Here is a 21128-nt window from a genome sequence, read left to right as displayed (position 1 = left end):
ACACTTTAGAGAAAGCAACTTAACCTGCGCACACATGTATAAACCACAGGCCATGTCTGAGAGATACTTTTACTACCACTGGTTGTTTGGTTTAGTTTTTTTTGGTTTTTTTTTTTTTTTTTTTTTTTTTTTTTAAGTCCAAAGCTGCCTTTTTCGGGGTGGTAAAGGTGTTTCTTATACCTCCCGCCTCCCTCCAGCCTTTAGAAAATTGTGAGGCTCTGTCCCTAGAGGGGAAGGTTCCTGGCTTTTGATGGCTTGTTTCTCCCTTAATTTTACGGGAGACTGTGGGATTGGAGAGTGATGAAGATCTGTAGAGCCAATTAGATTGGAGAGGAAGAGAACGCATTGAGATTTTGGTTAAAAAGCAAGGGAGGTTGCTGGGCACAAGCAGAGAACAAGCCAGTAATTAAAACTAAAAATACCGCAATATTTGGCTGCAAGGCATTGCATGTTGCATGACTAAAGTGCAGCATGGTTTTCCCTAATTGCATCACACAGTGTGTGTCCTCGACTGCAAGAGCAATGGCTTGAAATCCTGAAATTTCACAGACTCTTTCTCATTAAGCTCTCTGAGACCGGAGCTTAGCAGTGGGGTAGCATATGGCATTAAGGACCACTTAATGAGTAAGGCAGGTCACTTTGGGGGTGTTCACCACTGGGGATGCAACTTGGGGTGGGCAGGAGGTGCCCTCGCCTGCTATGAGGTGCAGCTGGGTGCAGATCTTACAGGGACTGCGTTTAGTAGGCCATCCTGGGCCAGGGCACGCAGATCCTTCCTCCTGGGGGAGCCTTGTGGCCTTTGGTAAGAAGCCCAAAGGCAAACTTCTGGGAAGGAATCCTTGGGAAACTATGTGGAATACTGCAATCACTTGGAAGGAACGGCTGCCTCATCCTTTTTGGAACATTTTTCCCCCACCGGGGCAAAAAGTGGCTTAACATCCTCATTTGATTCGCCACTCCATTTCCAGGGTGGAGAGCAGGCTAGGAAAGCAAACACCCACACTTCCTCCATTCCTCAGTAGCCTGGCCTGCTCTAGAAGGCCATTACGGAGGGCCAGAAGGACCATATCTCAAAGTACACAAAAAGAAACAAGGCCAGCCAGTTCAGCCATCTCCAAAACTCAAGCTGCAGAAAACTTTACCTCCCTCAGGTCTCATCTTCTCTCTACCTCTCTGCTCCAAGGCTGGAAAACATTAAGTATACTAACATATACCCCAAAACACTGAATATGTATCTGTATTCTTGCACATTGGTTCTCTAAGCTGCAGGGTGAATGCATTTGTTAAAGTGTTAGATTGACCAGCCATTTGTCTCTAAAAGTGGCAAGAAACAACTTGATCCCATGGGAAAAAAAACAGGTAGCAAGTATGGAGAGGATTACCAGGAAGGCAGCTAAGCCCCCACCTCTGAACAACTACTTAGAGGACAACAGTATGCAATATAGTAACTGTGATAGATTTCCTGTTGTCTTAACACTGTTTGTTTGTTTTATCTTATTATTGTCTTACTCTGTTTAAAATAAAAATAAATATGTATTCCAAAAATTATTTTAATTTGGAAAGGGGTTGGACATAAAGTGAATTTTTCGGTAGCATCAAACTTCCTGGCTTTTTAAATATAAGATCTTTTTGTTAACATTAAAAATATTTCCTATTCTAACTACAGAAAAAAGGACAGACAAAAACTTTTATTAACTTCAGCACCAGCACTGGTACTGAACGCAAGATAGAACGTATTACCTATATAAGAGACACACTAGATGTTTGCACTACAGATCATGCTTAGGTGCCCCTCTCGGGCCACGGGCCCCTCATCTAGGAAAGGGCAAAGCGAGTAAAAGGAATACTCAATTTAGAATCAAAATCAGCATTCTTATCCTGTAGTTACGGTCGTCTGTTTACTAGCTGTGTGATCTGGACTGCTACATAACTGAGCTGTTTTTCCGGAGCCCGAAGAGGAAAAAGTGTGTTGTGTTGTGTTGTGTTGTGTTGTGTTGTGTTGTGGTTCAGGTGTTTTGTTTATTCTGTTTTGCTTGGTGTGGGGATGGGATTGCATCAAAGATGCAGAGCAGGTGGGGATTCATGGGTGGAAGGGAAGCATCCGTGGTTCCTACGAAGCTCAGCGCCCAGGCTGCAGGGCTCACACCCAGCGCTGTGCTCCAGGACAGGCAGTGACCCGTGGGCATCAACTCTGTGCTTTGTGAAGCAGTCAGTGGTCGACAGGTTCACCAGTATCTATAACTGGAAAACATACCCAAGCAAAAAGGGGGCTAGTACTCAGATCCAGTTCAGGTTATAGTTTTAAAAATAACCACAGAGCTACTCAAAATCATTTCTTATCAGGTCTCGTGTTGTACCTCACCGTATGGCTGGACAGGTGCCTTTTGATGTGTATATGCCTCCAAAGTCACATCCTCTGCATGCATAGCACTGGCTTGAAACCCTGGTTAATTAGGGAATGAGTATTTCTGTGGAACATTCAGGCAGTACTTGACATTGCTGGCTGTGCAATGTCTGGACCCGAATCTTACGCGCACACACCGTTCCTGGAACTGTTCATCCCTAATGTTCTGAGCACACACACACACACACACACACACTAACTTGTGCATTCCCCAAGCTGTCCCTGGGCTGTGGGGGCTTAGGTCTCTACAACTTCACCAACAGATTCCCCCAGGAGCAATCCTTAAAAGTAGTCATCAGCACCTGAGCATGGAGGTGCCCACATGTAATTCCAGTACTGTTGGGAGGCTGAGGCGGGAGGATCACAAGTTCAAACCCAGCCTGAGAAACTTAACAAGACACTGTCTCAAAAAGATAAAAAGGGCTGGGGACCTAGCTCAGCATGCTGGCGGTGGGCCTGATAAATGCGTATCGAGGCTCTCAAAGATCGTAGTTAATGTAGCAGACCTGCTGTCTACTGAATTCCAGCAGTCTTCCGCCTGACTCTCCTGCTTGCTCTGAAGATGTCCATTTCAGCCAGGCAGACCGCAATGCAGGAGGATTATCAGGCCAGGGTGGGACGTCACCTCCCATACTGCAGCTGAGCCCTACTCAGGTTCATTCCTTTCCTTTGAGGAACTCAGGATGTCAGCAGATGACATTCACTAGTCCCGTCTGAAATAGCCTGGTCTCAGATTGCCCAGAGCTGTGCTCTGTTGCTGTCCCCTGCGACCTGTCCAGTTCCACTGGAGTGAGGCAGGTCTGAGGATGACAAGGTTGTTTTCACAGAAAGATAATGGGTACCCTTTGGAAACCCTGGGGTCCATAACCAGGACCTTCGCTCTGCCCTTCCCTGCGAGGCAGTGAGCATCCTCTCGGAATCACTGCATCTCTATCTCTTCTTGTCCTGCCAGGAGCAGCATCCGGTCGGGCTCCCAAGAACCACAGGCCCCATGCAGCCTTCCGTGGCCCCGGGCTCGGGCAGCATGGTCTCTGGAGCCAGCCCCGCAGGCCCCAGCTTCCTGGGCAGCCAGCCACAAGCGGCCCTCATGAAGCAGATGCTCATGGACCAACGGGCCCAGCTGATGGAGCAGCAGAAGCAGCAGTTCCTGCGGGAGCAGCGGCAGCAGCAGCAGCAGATCCTGGCTGAGCAGGTAAGATCTAGCCCTTGAGGTGTGATCCAGGAGGCCCCGCATGGCCCCTGCAGTCTGTGACGGTGCCCCATAGTCCCCATCCTCCGTGGAGAAGTTCACAGGTCAGCACTTCCCAGGATCCTACAAGAACCTGTGGAATCTCAATCTTTTCAATTAGTTCAGCTTTTTCCAATAATGAGCGAGTTTGTTCGTAAAGACAGGCTTGCGCCATCAATTTGAGGTCGTTTGCAATAGACAGTTCTTCAATGCAAGCCTTGCTCCTTTCCTCCTGATTTCTGAGACAAGGATCTGTGTAATCTACGTGAGCAGAGGCTGTTTACATTCTTTAGAAGCCCTAATATTTCTCACATAAAGCAAAAACACAGAGTTCTCTGGAAGAAAGTGACAGGAAGACGGACTGAGGAGAATTTGATGAGTTGGACATGAACAATAGCAGAACAATAGGGCCTGCAGAACCACCTGGCAATCTGAACCGGGGTCACTAAGAGGGCACAGACACAAGAAAAGCTCTCCTGACAGCTTTTGAAACAGCTCGGGAAGTCTGTGAGTTAAAGAAAGGCCCAACACAAATACACCTTTACCTTAGGCACCCTTGCCTCAACCCTGCCGCATAATTTCCACAGTTTTGAAAGGAAGCCTTCCCTGAAGACTACTCCAGTAGGTTTTGATTTGTTTCCTTTTCAGAGTTGCCCAAGCCTGATTTAGAATTATCCCGGGGACAGGCCTGAGGGTGTGCACCAGAGATCTCTGAAGGCCCCTTGTGGACCTGCACAGGGCATCTCAGACAGCAGACTCCGTATAGGAGATTGTCCTAGGAGGCTCAGCGCCTGACACCTCAGCCGTGGTGATCGTTCTAGAATGTTCCTCACAGGGTCAGAATTTGAGAAATTTACTGGGAATCCACCACACACAAACACAGGCACACACATGAATATATGACACTGTGACATGGGAGGCTTGTTGAGGTCCCTACTAAACATGGACAGCAGTTCAAAGTAACACAAGTCACCTCCCCAGGAGAAAGGCTGTGCCGTCGAGCACAGTTGACGTTTGTTCCCTGTCTTTGCTTTTGTTCCTGAACAACTGTGTAATTATCTTCCCTTTTACCAAGGTCAGTCTGCTGCCTGGCAGTGACTGTACAAACAAACCTCTGTCCCACTCGCCCTGCAGAAGGTGTGTGACGAGGAATCATGCCAATATCTCTCCGGCAGTGATAAATGGAGTTGCGGAGGGATGAGGCACTTTGTAAATCCTCTCCTCAGCCAGGTCCAGGGAGTTTCAGGTGTGCCTGTTGTGAGCGATGCCTTCTGGCAGAATTCACTTTCGCCAGCCCAGGGGTGCTGTCCCAGAGGGCCCAGACCAGACAGGGCTTGGGAAGGAGGGAGGAGGGGCAGAGTGTGGGAAGAGATGCAGGGAAATCATGTTCAGAGCTCCACAGGCAAAAGAATGGGAGGCCCCTCAGCATCGAGGAGCAGGAGCTAGAGGCTCCACGGAAAGGTTATACTCCAGCTGGAGCCTAATTTCTCAGCAGTTGTGTGTTGCAAGGATTAGAGACCATGTAGGCATCACTTTACACCAGGTGAAAATCCATCTGTTCTTTTGCTTGCAGTGTGATTTCAAACAAACTATTTACCTCTCTCCATCCACCAGGCTAGATTCGGATACTTTCCCTTGTGTAACCGCAGAAAAGACCACACGAGACAGTGTGTGTATGCACAGCTCCGTGCAGCTGTCTGCCCTGCACATGGGCATATGGGGGCGGTCACGACCCTGGGTTCAGGGAGCATTGCAGAACAGCTGCAGGCCCAGGTGCCAGGCCTGGACACAGTGCTTATTAACGCAGGCTATCCCTGGGCTCTCCAAGTGGTAAGCTCTCCACTTTTTGTTTTGAAAATGAGTATTGATTGCCACATCCTCAGTGTACTGATTTCCTCAGACTCTGTGGCATTGAAAATGTCCAGCATTTTCAGTCTTGCAAACTGTATACTGGGAACATTCATGTTTCCCGAAAGGACAGATGAGGGGAAACAGAAGGAATTGGCATCATGTATAACCCTGAGAACTTTAAGTCGATTCTCTGCAGACCTGAGAATTGGAGCGGGGCAGGTTGAAAGCGGCTGTAAATTAACATTTAATGCCTTGTCCGCTGAGAGCAGGGAGCACGTCACGGCTCACCCATTCACAAAGGGTCGCTGGAACTTAGACTTTGAGATCTGAAGTGCTGGCGATCATAAAGTCCTATCATTTTGCAAATAAGGAAACCAGGCAGGAAGCTCTTGGGGTGCATTTGAGACCTCACAGCTGGAGAGAGGCAGATACAGTAGGAAAGTGGTCTCCTGAGTTCAGGCCTGCCTAGCCCACCAGACTGCTCCTTGTAAGTTGGATGGTTTCGGTCTCACATAATCTGAAAGAAGCTTCCAAACGCTCGGCTTCCTCTCACTGATGACTTGATACTGCTGCCTGAATGATTCCCATGGTTTCTGGTCTACACTCTCATGGTCTATATGTTGATTGGTTTCGCACTTTTCTGCATGATCCTGTAGTGGACGCACAGACTGGCGTCCGCAGAGCAGCCCATTCTGTGGCTGTTGTTGCTGCTGCTGCTGCTGCTGTTCCCCCTTGGATGCCGGCACGCTGGCTGGTCTCACAGGGAGAAAAGGACAGGAAATTATAGAGCTGCCCAGGAGCAAGCATGAAAGAAATAAACAGAAGCAAATGCATGTGGGCAGAAGTGGTCAGCGTGTTATTTTTATAACCAGCACTCTGAAGAGCAGGGACCTTGTATGTTCTTTACAGCCCTTGTGAATGAAAGGTGCTTAGTGAATAGTCAGCAGCTGTAGGGAGGAGGTTGAAGGTCGTACAGCTACTTGACCACAGCACAGAACTAAAACCTCTTTCTCTGCTCTTTCCCTCTTACGTCCTTTCCCTCTGCACATACAGCGTGGTAATGGTCGCAACAGCCTGGCCCATGTGTTAGCAGCAGTGCTCACAATGCACCATCCCCAAGAGAGGGCGAAGAAAGACTGAAACACGGGTGTCCGTGGGGTCCCACGTGGTTTCCTCCAAGCAGTAAATGCTGAATATTTTACCTGAAGAGATGTATTTTCCAGGCAGTGTGGCTTCATGGGAATAAGATTATCCTTCTTTCACAGTCCCTGAGCATCCCATCTTCCTATGCCTAACACATCTGTTTAGATTCTTTAGAAGCTCCTGTTGTCCCCTTGGTGCTCAGGGAGGTGTGCGGGCTGATGTTGGAGTCCCAGCCAGAGCAGCCCAGTGTGGGTGCACCCCCCAGGTGCCAGCAAATCATACACCGGAAATGCAGGCGGATGTTCTCCCAAAATCATTGCAGGATGTGCATAGCAGTGGTGGCCATAACAACTAGAAGCCCCTTAACAACCAGCCCCGGTAGAACAGATAGGCTGCGGTGTGTTCGCAGGAGAGAGCGCTCCTGGGTAGTGGTGAGCTGAGAAGCCACACGCTACAGCGCCATCCTCTGCATCTGTTTCTGTAAAGCACAGAAGCTGATCTCTGGTGTTAAAAGTGGGGGTGACAGCACCCCCCGGGCTATGGGAGAGGAGCTAAAAGGGGCCCCCGGGGCTCCCTGACATGGTCTGTTTCTGGATCTGGGGTGTTGATTGACTAGAGTGTGTTCATTTTGTGAAAATCCATCCACCTGGATTCTTACGCCTGTGCGCGTAAGGGGCATTCCTCAGTACAAAGTTTTGATTTTGAAAAATGCCCTGCCTGCTTCGGAACCTCCAGGGTGTTTGACTGCATGCTCGCTCCCTGTCTCACCCCCTCCGCTGTCCTCTGTTCTTCCAGCAGCTGCAGCAGTCTCATCTCCCCCGGCAGCACCTCCAGCAGCAGCGGAATCCATACCCTGTGCAGCAGGTCAATCAGTTTCAAGGTGAGGCTATTGGGCACCTCTTCTTCCATTTTACACCTCCCAGTTGCAAAGTGCAAGTGAATCTGTCACCAGTGACATTGTCTTACATTCTACATTTGTGTCAAGGTAGTGCCCAAAATATTTAACTACTAGTAAGGTAAGAAACCAGGCATGGTGGCGTATGTTTGTAATCCCAGCACTCAGGAGGCTGAGGCTGGCGGATCGCAGCATGAAGCCGGTCAGGGTTACCTAGTAAGTTCAAGGCAGTCTGGACTGCGAAGTGATCCCATCTCAAAAAAATAAAAATAAAAAAACTAGCTTCTGGAAGCCCCTTCTTATGCATTTAGGTTACTGCATCTGAGAGAGTTCCTATGAGGTCCGGGGTGGCTGAGTTAGTCATGGGAGGGACAGGTTAGCTGTTTAGCTGTCCTTACCCAGTGGTGCAAAGTGTTCCAGTAGTTTAACAGCAACTGGAACATACTGGTGCCTGTTGGTTCAGTATCAGCCTTGTTTATGTCTAGAAGGTCAACTTGGTGACCATAAAGGTAAAAATCAGTTGCTGTCTTTGTCACTGATCCTAGCAGGTGAGCTGGCTGACATGGAAGAATCTGGCTTCCAACCACAGTGTCTGTTAATACAGAAGACAGATGGGGCATTAGGGTAACTGCACCACTCTGATGCTGGTCCGCCTGTAGAAATTCCAAATCATGAGCCCAGTAGCAGTGAGCTCACTGCTCCAGGCCAGCCACACTTGTAAATGTAGAAGGCCCATTGCAGTGCCAAACCCTTTTGTCTCCTAAAGAGAGAGCCCTGTCCATCCCTAACCCCAGGAGTTTCCAGGGGCCCACAGAGCTCACCTAGCAGCAGAAATCCTATTTCCCACCTTCTGCCTGTTTGGGTGCCCTAGATCAATATGTCCTTGTTTCTCAATGTTACTTAGCCCTCTGAGAATCTTCTGGATGCTATGAAGCGTCTTACACAAAAATATGCACAGAGGTAAATGTATACAAACTCTGACAGCATTTCACAAGCGTCACCCTCCTGGTCTTTATTCACAGCCTGGGCGAAACAATTGTTGATTTAGGGTAACATTTTTCAGTCTCTGGGTTGTAACACACAAGGTTATGAAAACACATAGTGGATCACAATCAACATTTTAAAAATGGAATACAATAGAAATTACCCAAGCGTGATAGAAACTCATTTCTATTATAAATCCACACGCACACATCCTGGGTGATGCACTGGGTGGAGGCTTTGCCACTGGTGTTTGCTAACAGGGACACATGTGAAGGTACTGGGCTTGCAGACTTTCCAGTCCCTTCTGTTCCTGAGCCACTAGCATCGCCTTACATTCCCTTCGGACCTGACATGGCAATGACAAAAAGGAACGGGACTGTCTACAGGTGTCCGGTGCACAGAATCAGTGCCAGTATTCTTTGAAGCATTTTGCTCCTTACATTGTGATAGGTGGAGAAGAATAGGAGAGAGTCCTTGCGACACATGCCATTTTATTTTGGCTTGATTTTGTTTGGTTTGTTTGGGTTTGGGTTTTGTTTCGTTTTGTGTGTTTTGGGGTGTTTGGTTTTGTTCTGTTTTTTGGTTTGGTTTGGCATTTTTTGCAGTCTTGGGGATTAAACTCAGGCACTACATATATACAACCTTTTTTTACCCTTCATTTTGAGAAGGAGTTTCCCTAAGCTGCTGGGCTGCCTGGGCTGGGCTCAGCCTTGCAGTCCTCTTGCCTCAGCCTCCAGAGTGGGATTAACAGGCATGCACCACCATGCTTGGCTGTGACACGTGTCATTTTGGGTTTTATTACTTGTTTTTTTTGTTTTTGTAACAGGTCCAGAGTCCTCCTTTTTTTTGTTCTTAAAAGTTTGCATCAAAATCACCAGGAGAGCTTGTGAAAACACAGCCACCCAGACCCCAGTCCCAGAATTTAGTGGGTCTGGCTTGGAACCCGAGGACTGCATCCGTCACAAATCCCCAAGAGCTGCCATCCCACTGGCTAGAGGACCATACTTTGAGAATCCATGCTTTATATTATAAACCAGTTAAAAGAATAAGATCTGATAAACCCAACACAGTGTCCCTTGGGGTTCAAAGTTCATAACTCATTACTTTTGGCATAAAAGAACCTACTAAAATTTAACAATGCCTCTATACTACAGCATGTAGACATGTGGTTAGATGAGCTCTTCTGAATATGTTAGGCTCAGTTTAAAACTTCTATTCCTTGAACTTGTCAGCAACCCCAAACCATAGGTAATCAGCCTAGAACTTTAGGCCTGTCATGATTAAAACACTCAAGGTGACAGTTTCTGGTCCCAGAGCTGACTGGTTTGAGGTACAACTATTTTGCTATGTCCAGTATTTTACTGATAGCCTGGGTATATGATATGATATATCTGGGGAGATAGCAAATTGATGGATAACAGATATTGTCCTGCAAGGTGCTGTGTCAGGAGTAGCCTGTGTGAGGGTTTTTATATACCACAGGTTTCTAAAATCTTACTGGCCACCTTTTGCTCCTTGAGGTTTATGCCTATAGGTAGTGCTACAGGCCTCTGGGGAAATGCCTATTACTCAAGCAAAGCCCTCTTATGTGTGAGAATAGGACATAAACCTTTTTAGGGGTAAAATCCTGTGTATGATCATCCCTGTTTGATTGCAGAAGATTTTCTTTGACATTATAATGTTGCCAGACAGACAAGAAAATTAATGTGAACATAGTATTTCATAATAATATCTGTTTTAGACCCAAAAGAAAGAAAGAAAGAAAAAGTAGTCTGTTTAACATATGGAGTAATCAGGCATTGTATTCTTTGGATGCTTTTGAATTTTTTCCCTTTGTGTATTTAAAATTAACTGAAGGCATAAAACTTGGTTAGTAAAAGGCTTTTTTATTTCACTTAGGAAATATTGTACTTATTGCTGATTTTTAAATGCTTTCTTTAAAAATAGAAATTGCATCTAGATAGTGCAGTCAAAAATAATGACTGGCTTTGATAAATGTTCACTGCCTGTTGTAACATCTCTGCCCTCTGAAAAAAAGCACCTACTTCTCATTCACAAAATCAGTCCAGACATATATGGTACTTCGGCATACCCCTTATAAACACAGCAAAAATGTCCAAGTTATGAAAGTCCTTTCACCTGTTTCCATTAGCCCACCCACCTGTTTGCATCATTTGCCTCTATTGAGTCAATCTCTGAGTCAGCAATGTTTTTCCCTTAAATACTTGTTATAAACAACCCAATAACTCCTTCACTATAGTTCATTCCCATTGGCTGTGCGGTCAATACAAATGTAGTGGTTAAGGTCACAAAACGTCGTAACTAGCTTATAAGTTGAAAGATACACTACCATCCAGTACTTAACCAAGAACTTTTGAATTTTAAGAAAATCACTTCGATATAATGAAGCTTAAACCCCAAAATGGGTATTTCTAACGATCTGCTGAAGATCTTTCAGATTTGCCTACAGTCACTGGTTCATTTTTCAATGCAGTGTGATATTGATCCCAAGTCACCAAAATTTAAGTCATAATCAAAATTCCATAATTTTCTTTCTTAAAGAAAGGAAGAAAATAAGGAGACATATCTGCTGCTCAGAAATCAATAATCCCAATCAGGAAGACAAAAACACACTGGAGCTACCTGCCAGCGTGCCAGGGGTGACCAGGTTAAATTTCTCCAGTTTTCGTCCCGGTTCTGGGGGTTATGAAAGTTGCTTCTATCGATTGGCACCCATGCGACATCTTTTTTAAATCTCCAGAGGGAAGAAAACTATTTTTCTTTTCCTTGTAAACTTAATCCTTAGCAGGGACATAGAAAATCCCATTTTGAGGCTCCTCCAAGCCCTTCCAACACCAGCCATTGTTCTACGGGTGCCGCTTCTGTTCTTTTGTCTGGCTTGGACATGTCCTGCCCCCCTGTAAAGAAATACTCACTCAGATGCCTCATGGAAGTGACCTGGTTTGGTGTCGTAACTCTGGCCAACTTTTCAACATCATCACTGACACCATGTTAGCGATCTGCAGGGAAAAGTGAAGGGTCGTGGCCACCTTTGAAGGGGGACTCAGCTGCAGGACTTAGGGGTTCACGGGACGAGTTCTTTTCCTAGCCACGAAGCTGATTGCTGGCACTGAAGTGTTATGATTCAGAGAATCTAGAGCATGCAGAAATATAAGAAGTGGATCTAAAAAATGTCCCATCTGTCAAAACAGCTTCTAGACAGAAGACGACCTTTCACCTCTTAAATCTTACTCGAGTCTTAAGGGAAATCAGTCTAATGGTTTCCATTCATAATACTCTCTGCCGAGCCATCTTTCCGCCTCACTAATAGGATATGCAGGGTGATCAGATGGTCCTTCAACCCTCCCCATCCCTCACACTAAAGAAAATGGGCTGATGGCCTCATATCCAAAAGAGTGAGGAATAATTTGCCTCTGACGCCTGAATAAAAATAATACTGGGGTATATGAAATGAAGTCAACTGCAGAAACATGTACAGTGTGATCCGAATTTTTGTGTGTCTGTTTATATAGCCAAGAGCTGATCAAAAATATGGTGTGCTGCCAGGCATGGTGGCATACACCCAGGAATCCCAGCCCTCGGGAGGCTGAGGCAAGAGGATCACTGTGAGTGAAGGCCACCCTGGGCTATAAAGTGAGTCCAAGACTGGCTTGAGCTGCAAAGCAAAACCCTTTCTCAAAAAGACCAAACAAAATGACGAAAAAATTATGGTGTGCTTAAATTTCAGAAGTTATTACAGTAAAAGCAACATTGCCGTCATTTTCTCTCAAAATCATCAGTGTTGCTTCAGACATGAATCCCATTGCTCTGACTGTTTCCTGAAGCCATTCCCAAAGTCCTCTTCATGAGTGTCTTTACAAACTCTGATCAAAAATACATTGACTGGGAGAGATTGCCAGACCCCGGAGGGTCAGGGGGTCTCTCCCCTATAAAATAAAAAAAATTAAAAAAAAAAAAAACTACATTGACTGCTGTGCTGAGAACCATCCAACAAAAAGCCAGACTCCTAGGGGTAACGGCCCCTAGGAGTTCTCATTTACCTCCTTCATGCCGCTGTGTGGCTTCTGGGTGTTCCCCAAAGTAGGAGGTAAACCACGAAAGGCAATGGTGCAGGACGTAGAGGCAGCCACAGCAGCTCAACTAAAGACACTCCCAAAAGCAGACTTCTGGACTGCTTCAGAAAGTGGCAAGAATGATGAGGTAAATGTGTTTGGACAATGGGTATTTTGAGGGGTACAGAGAGCCTGCCCTGGCCTCACTGCGGTCAGGAGGAGTCCACATTTGTAATCCCAGGAAAAAGTGACTGGAATTCCTATAGGGAGTTTCAATCTGCCACTTCCAGTGCTACCCAGGGCAAGAATAAAGAGATAAATACACATCTGTAGCACCGGGAGCTGAGGGTCCTAAGTCCAGTTAAAACGATGGCTAACCCAGAACAAAGGCCTCCACCCACGGCTGAACCTGGCTTTTATTTATTCCTGAAGAGGGGAGTGACCAAGAGAATGGCAGGAAATACCTGAGCACAGTGCTGGGCACAATAGCACCTCTGCAATATGCAAAGAGAGAGAGAGACCGAGGTAGATAGAAAGAGTAATCTGCATAACATGGTTGGAGGAAATATCTTGTGCTTTGGGGTAGGTGCTTCACTTGGATGTCTGACCTTCCTGCCCTGAGACGTCCTGAGCTCACACCCTGGTTGGAGACAACAGGCGGGGCATCACTGACCTCTCATATTTCTTTAAAGGCTGCACACTAGCACCTCGGCTGGACCCATTAGAACCAACTGAGAGAGTAGTGTCCTCCTACCCAGCTCTGTACACATCAGTACCCAAAATTAGGACCAGGTTTAGCCAAAATGTGAAGACAAGAGCTCTTCTTGCAAGGAGAGAATCCTGGTGGCCCTCCACAGAGGGAATGAATGGCAATGTGTCTTACTGTAATAACTTTTAAAGAATTTAACATTCATTGTATTTTTTAATCACACTTTACAAAGAAAAGAGTTAACAGTGGTCATCTCTGAACAGTAGTGACTTGGTGACTTTAATTTTGTCTGTGTGCTTTTTAATACTTTATAAATTTTGTAGGATCAACATGTTATAATCAGAAAAATAATAGTTGTTTTGGTTAAAATGGTGTCCTCAGAACAGATCTTTTCTGTTCTGACAACAGAGATGTTGTCGTTCCCAGCAAAGTTTCCACAACGTGTCACAGCGTGTAGCCTGTGGAGAAGAGTGAGTGAGGTGTGCCCTTTCTTTCCCTGTAGGTTCACCCCAGGACATCGCAGCCGTGAGAAGCCAGGCAGCCCTGCAGAGCATGCGGACTTCGCGGCTGATGGCACAGAATGCGGGCATGATGGGAATGGGACCCTCCCAGAACCCAGGAACGATGGCCACAGCCGCGGCCCAGTCTGAGATGGGCCTGGCCCCTTACAGCAGCACACCCACCAGCCAGCCAGGAATGTACAGCATGAGCACAGGGGTGACCCAGATGTTACAGCACCCAAACCAAAGTGGCATGAGCATCACCCATGGCCAGGCCCAGGGACCGAGGCAGCCTGCCTCTGGCCAAGGGGTTGGGATGGTGAGTGGCTTTGGTCAGAGCATGCTGGTGAACCCCACCCTTACCCAGCAGCACCAGCAGATGAAAGGACCAGTGGGCCAGGCCCTGCCTAGGCCCCAGGCCCCACCAAGGCTTCAAAGCATCATGGGAACTGTCCAGCAAGGAGCGCAAAGTTGGCAACAGAGGAGCTTGCAGGGGATGCCCGGGAGGACTAGTGGAGACTTGGGACCATTTAACAATGGCACCAGCTACCCGCTCCAAGCTGGCCAGCCAAGACTGACCAAGCAGCACTTCCCGCAGGGACTGAGCCAGTCAGTGGTGGACACTAACACTGGTGCAGTGCGAACCCTCAACCCAGCTGCCATGGGTCGGCAGATGATGCCACCACTTCCAGGGCAGCAAGGCACCAGCCAGGCGAGGCCAATGGTCATGTCTGGCCTGAACCAGGGAGTCCCTGGTATGCCAGCCTTCAGCCAGTCCCCGGCACAGCAGCAGATGCCCAGTGGCAGCTTTGCCTCAAGCAGCCAGGGCCAACCCTATGAGCGGAACCCCACTCAGGACTTGTCGTACAATTATAGTGGTGAGGGCGCGGGCACTTCCTTCCCAGGGCTACCAGACAGTGCGGACCTCGTGGACTCCATCATCAAAGGTGGCCCAGGAGATGAGTGGATGCAGGAACTTGATGAATTGTTCGGTAACCCCTAGTCCAAAGGGGTCCCGAGAACCACAGCTCGAGTGGTGCAAGCTTAACCCGTGAAAAAGAAACAGGATGTTGACCCATCCTCGTTTTTTGTTTTTTTGATCCACGTAAACTGAGCAAAACTGCACCTGGCTGGCAGGGGAAGATCCAGGTGTCAATCAGCCCTGCAGAGCCTCCCTGCACCTGATTTTCACACAGCAATCAAGATGAGACGTCCTGCAGACCCCTGCTGCAAGAGGGGGACACCCGAGGGTCAGATAGGAAGACGCCAGCAACCGAAGTCCCTCTGCTCAGTGGTCCTTATGATTGCCTGGCCCAGCAAGAGCTGCTCCAGCCACAGGGATGCCGGCCCTCCTGGCCCAGGTCCAGGGACTGCAGATTTGGAGACAGGAAACACAGAGCCTCAGCCAAGGAGACCCTCAGAGAGGCTGCTGGGCGGTGGCCCAGGCCACATGCACAGGTCAGAAAGGCACTGAAGCTGAGTACAAAAAGGTTTCTGCTTCCAGACTTGCTTAGTATTGGAGGAGCAGCAAGCTGGTCCCAGAGAGACAACCAAGGATCCTGCAGGCTGGGCTCCCCGCGATGGTGGCCCTAGGGCATTGTCAGGTGTTGCTGCTGGCCACCTGAGGACAGCCAGCTGAGCTTGAGGAGGCCCAGTCCTGGCAACAGCCCTCAGCAAGAGCCCCCTGGGGTCCCAGGACAGCGAGATATTTCCAGGTGGTTCTCATCTGCCTCTGACAGCTGCAGGAGTAGAGAGACCTCTGCCGCCTTCTGTGTTCGCCACCAGCGCCGCCCTCCCCTGTCCCACCTGCCCCTGCCTCCTCTCCTTCCAGACACTGCAAGAAGTACAGCTTTGGGCAGAGTGAGCACCGGTGGAAGAACTGAGCCAGTGCCTGGCATGCAGAGGCCACGCTGGAGCTTTCATCCTCTGACATATGCAGTGATGAACGGTGTCTCTCCCAGAACTGAGCAGGCTGCACTGGGGTTAGCGTCTCCCCGAGAAGGAAGGCCTGGAGGGCAGCAGGTTGGGTTCCTTTGGGAAAACCCCAGGGGTGCTTGCTCTGAAATTGGCCTTGTTCGTCATCTCTATCACCAGAAAGACAAATATAAAATCCCAGAGATGGCTGAACAGAAAAATCAATAGCGCTGCCATTCAAATTGGGGCGATCACAGGGAAGACTTGGTTTCTTTCCTAAGGGCAAAGTAATCCACTTCAGAAGTTCTGTACAGTTGATCTCTTTGTAAATCGCTCACATCTGCCCTGGGGGAAATCTGTCACAAGGAATCAGCAACTTCCACTGTCACAGACTGGTCCGCTGGTGTCTGCCTCCCCTCCCATGGTCCCACTGTGGAGGCTGTGACACAACTACTGACCTGAGTGTGAGTGGCGTGTGTTTTCCTCCTGTCCCCACCCCTCCGTGTCCTACATGCTGGCTCTGTGTATGCACACACAGTTCCCAGAAGACCTGAGCTGGGGGGGCTGGGCCACTGCACCCCGTGCAACTCAGGACCATGGAAAGCTGCAAGCAGGAGGCTGTGGAGAGGAGGTAACCAGGCAAGCATCACCTTTGACCTGCTCTCCATAAGCCCTGGGTTCTAGACCTGCCCAATATGGGCAGGGAGTGAGGCCAGAGGCGCTGGGCTGATGGGCCCTGTGCCCTCTCCGGAGAGTGGTGGTAGGGGGACCGTGAAGGCTTTATACTGGGAGGGATCGCACCAGGGAAACAGATGAAACCAAAAAGTGAAGAAGAAAACACAGAATACAGGATGATTACCTTTTCCTGTAAAGGAAATGAATCTGTAAGCAAGGGTGAGAAACTGGAGGTGGCTGATGGAGAGAGGGGTTCCGCTATCTTTTCAACGCTGCCTCCAAGAGCTCAGTACGGGGACCAACTCATACAGAGGTAGATTTTAATGAAGTTGTTTTGTTTTGTTTTTACTACGGTGCTGATGTATATGTAATGTCTAAAAAAAAGTTATTTGTACATAAGTTTTTACAATACTGCAGATATCACTGGGTCTACTATCTGTAAAAAATATACATATAAATATATATATACTGTTTGTTTAAAATAGAGTATTTTTATTTCATTCCTTAACTCATCATTGCAGCCGTGGTATTGCACTTCAGACAACATCTAATTACTGATTTGTACTGTATGACCTATGGCAATTTCCTCCATTTTATTCAGATTTTTCTAGTTTTCTGTTTGGACTTTGTACATTGAGCATTGCTTATTTCCTTTTAAGAAATGTACAGAACTCTGAAATGTAGAAATGAAGTGATGTTGACATACCACTTTTAAAGAAAAAAAATAAAAGATCATTATCTGAATTAATCCAAAGTATGCTTCATTTTAGTCTCCAGAATTCATTAAGCAGATAATATTCTTCCTGGCATCTAACTGATTAACCATGATACCATGATTCTTTTCTCAAAACTGTCATGTCATTATTTAAACATGTAGCAATAGAGAACAATCATTCCCAACCTTTTTTTTTTTTTTTTTTTCGGTCTTTTTAAGATGGTGTCTCCAGGATCTCACTACACAGTTTGGGCTGGCCTTGAGCTCACTTTGTAGCCCAGGCTGGTCTTGAACTCGCAAAGATCCTCCTGCCTCAGCCTCTCAAACTGAAACTCTCTAAATTTGCTGAGCACTCGGAAAGGTGTGGCTGAGTCCACTCTGCAAGGGGCACACTGAGATCCATTCAGACTTCAGAACCACAGCAAGTCAGTTTCCCCCTGGCTTATCCAGAGACTCAGAAAATAGATGAGTCAAAACTTTTGTGGGGAGAAGGTCAAGATGGAGGCTGGAATGCAGAGGTCAGTAACACCCCACTCCCTCAGGGGCCTTCACGTCTCCCAGGCCACCCTACATTGTCAGAGCCACAGCTGGCCCAGCTTTGCCTGCAGCCACCCCCAGAGTGGAAAGTGCTCGCAAGCCTACGCCCCTCCGCTGGTGCAGGCTGGTGAGAGCCTGGCTTACCTTCTGGATAAACCAAGACAGGATGCGTGCTCCAGACTGCCATCAGGTCAGACCGAGGCTGGGACCTGGCTTAGTTCCTTCCCCTCCTCAGTCTTGCTTCTATGCTGCTTTTCCTTTGCTTCCGCTGGAGCCCGTCACCTACCGGCGAACCTACGCCTCTGCTTCCCGGAGACCTGCGCGCAGACCCCCGTCAGACTTGGCAAAGCTTGGTACGACAGCAAACCTCAGCACTGTCTGGGTTAAGCTGGGAAACAGACCTCAGAATAAAGCTGTCATCAAAACTGGATCCCAAAGGATGCTGTTTTAATACACACCAACCAAGAGCCCGGCCCATGGCGAGCAGAGGGTCCAGTCAGTGTGGCAGAGATACCGTGGAGAATGCGGTGTGACAGTGAGCTTGGTCCTTATGACGTGGGCTCAAGACTTTACTAGAAAACATGAGTAGAGGAATGAACTGATTCGGGGTGGAGGGAAGGCGCGGGGAGCCGACCAGTGGGGTAAAAATGAGAAGCTCTGAGAACAGCGGATTGCTCTTCCTAATCCTGACTTTAAAACACAGAGGATGAGTGGATGGCTTTCCCTCTAAAGTGATTTCATAGCTGTAATCTCAGACATGAGGACTGCATCGAGCAAAGGGGGTGGATGCAAATGAACTCGTATTATTGCTTATTAATGACTGTAGTCAAATCCTACTGACTGCTAATGCTAGTAAGTAGGGTGGGAAACTTCTGAGGACAGGGTTATCTCCTTGCTATTTGCATAAGCAGTGCTTTTGGGGTTTGGTTTTGTTTTGTTGTTTTGAGACAGGGTCTCACTAGACTGCCCTTGTACTCACTGTGTAAACTAAACTGGCCTTGAACTCACAGCAATCCTCCTGCCTCTGCCTCCCAAGTGCTGGAATTATAGGGGTGCACCACCACTCCCAGTGCATGAGCAGTATTTTTGTTTGTTGCTGAGGATTAACCCCAGGACCTTTGCACTGAGCTACATCCCTAGCCCTTTTCTTGTTTATTTTGAGGTAGACTTTCACTAAGTCACCCAGACTAGGCTGGAACTTGCCATCCTCCTCCCTCAGCCTCCCAGAACCCTGAACCTTGAGAGTCTTGAGCCATGTCACAAACACGTACCATCACATGCAGCCTCATTTTCTTTAGGTTGTTTTCTTTTCAATCTTCTCTGTTCTCTTCTTTGTTGTATTCTAAGGACGTAAGATTCCCATACTGATGTCCTATGGATGCGCTACCACAGGTCCCGGGGTCTCATTTCCCACAAGGAGGAAACTACCGAAGCTTCCACACACCGGAGGCCCAGTGTCCCTGCCCACATCCAGAACTTCAGAGAGAGGCCGGGAGTAACAGCCATTGTGGCTCCGATGCCACCCCCAGTCAAACCTCCAGTGTACAGCACAAGAAATGTGGGTGCTACCCACAGCTTGATCAAAAGTCATAACTTCTACAATGTTCAACTTTTTTTACACTTTTTAACTTTTTACTAATGCACATTTTCAAGCCCTCAGGACAGTAGAAAGAATATCTATACACTTACCAACTGAGTTTTGTCACTGTTAATGCTTTCCACGAATGTTTCACATACAGATCTGTTTCGGAGCTGTGTGTAGCTGACCACTTCACCCTCAGTGCCTCGGCTTTGCAGCTTTTAAGAATTTCAGCATTCTCTTCCCTGGCCACAACGTCATGATCAGCATGAATTCCCTAACAGCCACGTCTCTCTCCCTCACTATGCAAACGCTCCTGTGTCTCACACACGTGCTCTGGAGCTTGGTTTTTCTAACCCAGATTTGATCAAAGATCTCATGCTACCCTTTGGCTGTTATGCTTCTTTAGACTCCATTGACAGAGAAAAATTCTCTATTCCGCCTTCATGACTTTGACTCTTTTAGGAGGCGAATCTGATTTCTAAAATTAAAATTTGTCAATTTACTAATATCAAATCAATCAAATCAATGGCTATGGATGAGCTACCACAAATCAAATCAGTCAGAAACTCACAGCTCTTTGGCCAGTGTGTTTGCTCCCTGTAGCCAAATCTAAAAAGCGTAAGACAGTCAAGAGGTTGCCTGGTGACACAGGAATTAGAACAAAGGAAACTAATTATAATGTTTAAAGACACCAAGTTTTGATAGGGTACAACCATTGCCTGTTTCTCCATGTTCTGTATCCAAATTAATTTAGGTGCTTTAAAAATCCTAAAGTGTACGATTAGAATGTCTTTAAAAATCCTGAAGTATGGGATTTAAGATGATTTTGGTGTGGGTTTTTCTTGCTTCCAAAGCAAAGGATTCTGCAGTAATCGTGCTGTGAGGTCAAAAACTTGCACTCTCTTCCTTCACTATCTTCAGTGAATAACACAAAATGTCAGGATTCAGGCCACTGTCTAATGGGTAAGAATGTCGCGTGGAGAGCCTGGGCACAGCGTTTTCCCACATTAGCCCCATTTTATCTAAGAGAAGATGGAGGCCAAGAGCCATGAAGGGCTGAGGTGGCGCCACCAGCACGTTGAGGACAGCGGAGGGTGATCTGACCTCAGGGCCTCTTGCTGATGCTGGGCCTCAGCCAAAGTCAAACAGCCAACATGTGGGGACCCCAGAGCAGCGTCCAGATGTCCCCTTCCAGACCACGGCATTCTCACACCCTGTGAGAAACCTGACCCTGCTGAGAGGCATCGCCAGGCTGCCACCTCTCCCTCCTCTGCCAGTCTGGAAATACTAGCATTTAGGAGCAGTCCTTTGTTTTCCTGTTATTCATAGCCTTTGCAATGGCCAATGTGCCCACCTTAAAGAAACATCTCATTAAATGGCTTCTTGATACCACCACCAGACTCAGAGTGGTCTGATTTTCCCTGGAAACACCGATAGAGGGCTCTGTTCCTAGTGCCTTCCCTTGGGGCTTCGAAGGCTTTGACACAGACTCTTGCAGAGAAAGAAAATGAAAAAGTGTCGAGTGCATCCTGCTGGCCAGGGCCGCACCACGGGGTCAGGAGAGGCACAGAGCAGCGTCAGCAGGACGCTCCACCTCTGCCCAGGGGCAAGAGTATTCCCTTAGCCCTGCTCCCTGAGTCTCCTCGAAATGAAGTGATTTTTTGTTTTCCTTTGTTCTTTATGAAGCACATTTTCACAGCCAGATCTGCTCCTTGCCATTAGCTGGTGACTCTCTCCGGCTACTTCACATGTCTGCCTGACACCCCCACTCCCAGCCATCTGTTGCATTTCAGTAACCCGTGCAGTGGGGCTTGGCTGCCTTCCCAGCATCTGTCTGGAACCTTCCATCGAGACAGAAGCTGTTGCAGAGGCAGGCTGCAGCAGTGATCCATGGAAAGCCCAGCACACGGGTCAGGCT

General features: G+C 47.7%; 1 protein-coding gene across 2 annotated transcripts in view; it reads left to right on the top strand.

The window, feature by feature from the left end:
- Positions 1 to 17124, top strand: part of Maml3 (mastermind like transcriptional coactivator 3) — a 396447-nt gene extending 379323 nt beyond the window's left edge. The window contains exons 3-5 of one of the 2 annotated variants that reach the window (XM_063260794.1): positions 3357 to 3596; positions 7425 to 7506; positions 13790 to 17124. In XM_063260794.1, coding sequence (XP_063116864.1) covers positions 3357 to 3596; positions 7425 to 7506; positions 13790 to 14790 — 1323 coding nt within the window. In that variant the 3' untranslated portion in view covers positions 14791 to 17124. Of the gene's footprint in view, positions 1 to 3356; positions 3597 to 7421; positions 7507 to 13789 lie in introns of both variants that reach the window. The other variant, XM_013160390.2, reaches the window with a different exon arrangement.
- The last annotated feature ends 4004 nt before the right edge of the window (positions 17125 to 21128 follow it).

The sequence above is a fragment of the Cavia porcellus genome, unplaced genomic scaffold (assembly GCF_034190915.1).
Source record: "Cavia porcellus strain 051 isolate PalLab524CR breed Dunkin Hartley unplaced genomic scaffold, mCavPor4.1 scaffold_14, whole genome shotgun sequence".
Taxonomy (NCBI): Eukaryota; Metazoa; Chordata; class Mammalia; order Rodentia; family Caviidae; genus Cavia; species Cavia porcellus.
Note: the sequence above shows the minus strand (reverse complement) of the source record. Positions and strands in the feature narration are given on the sequence as shown.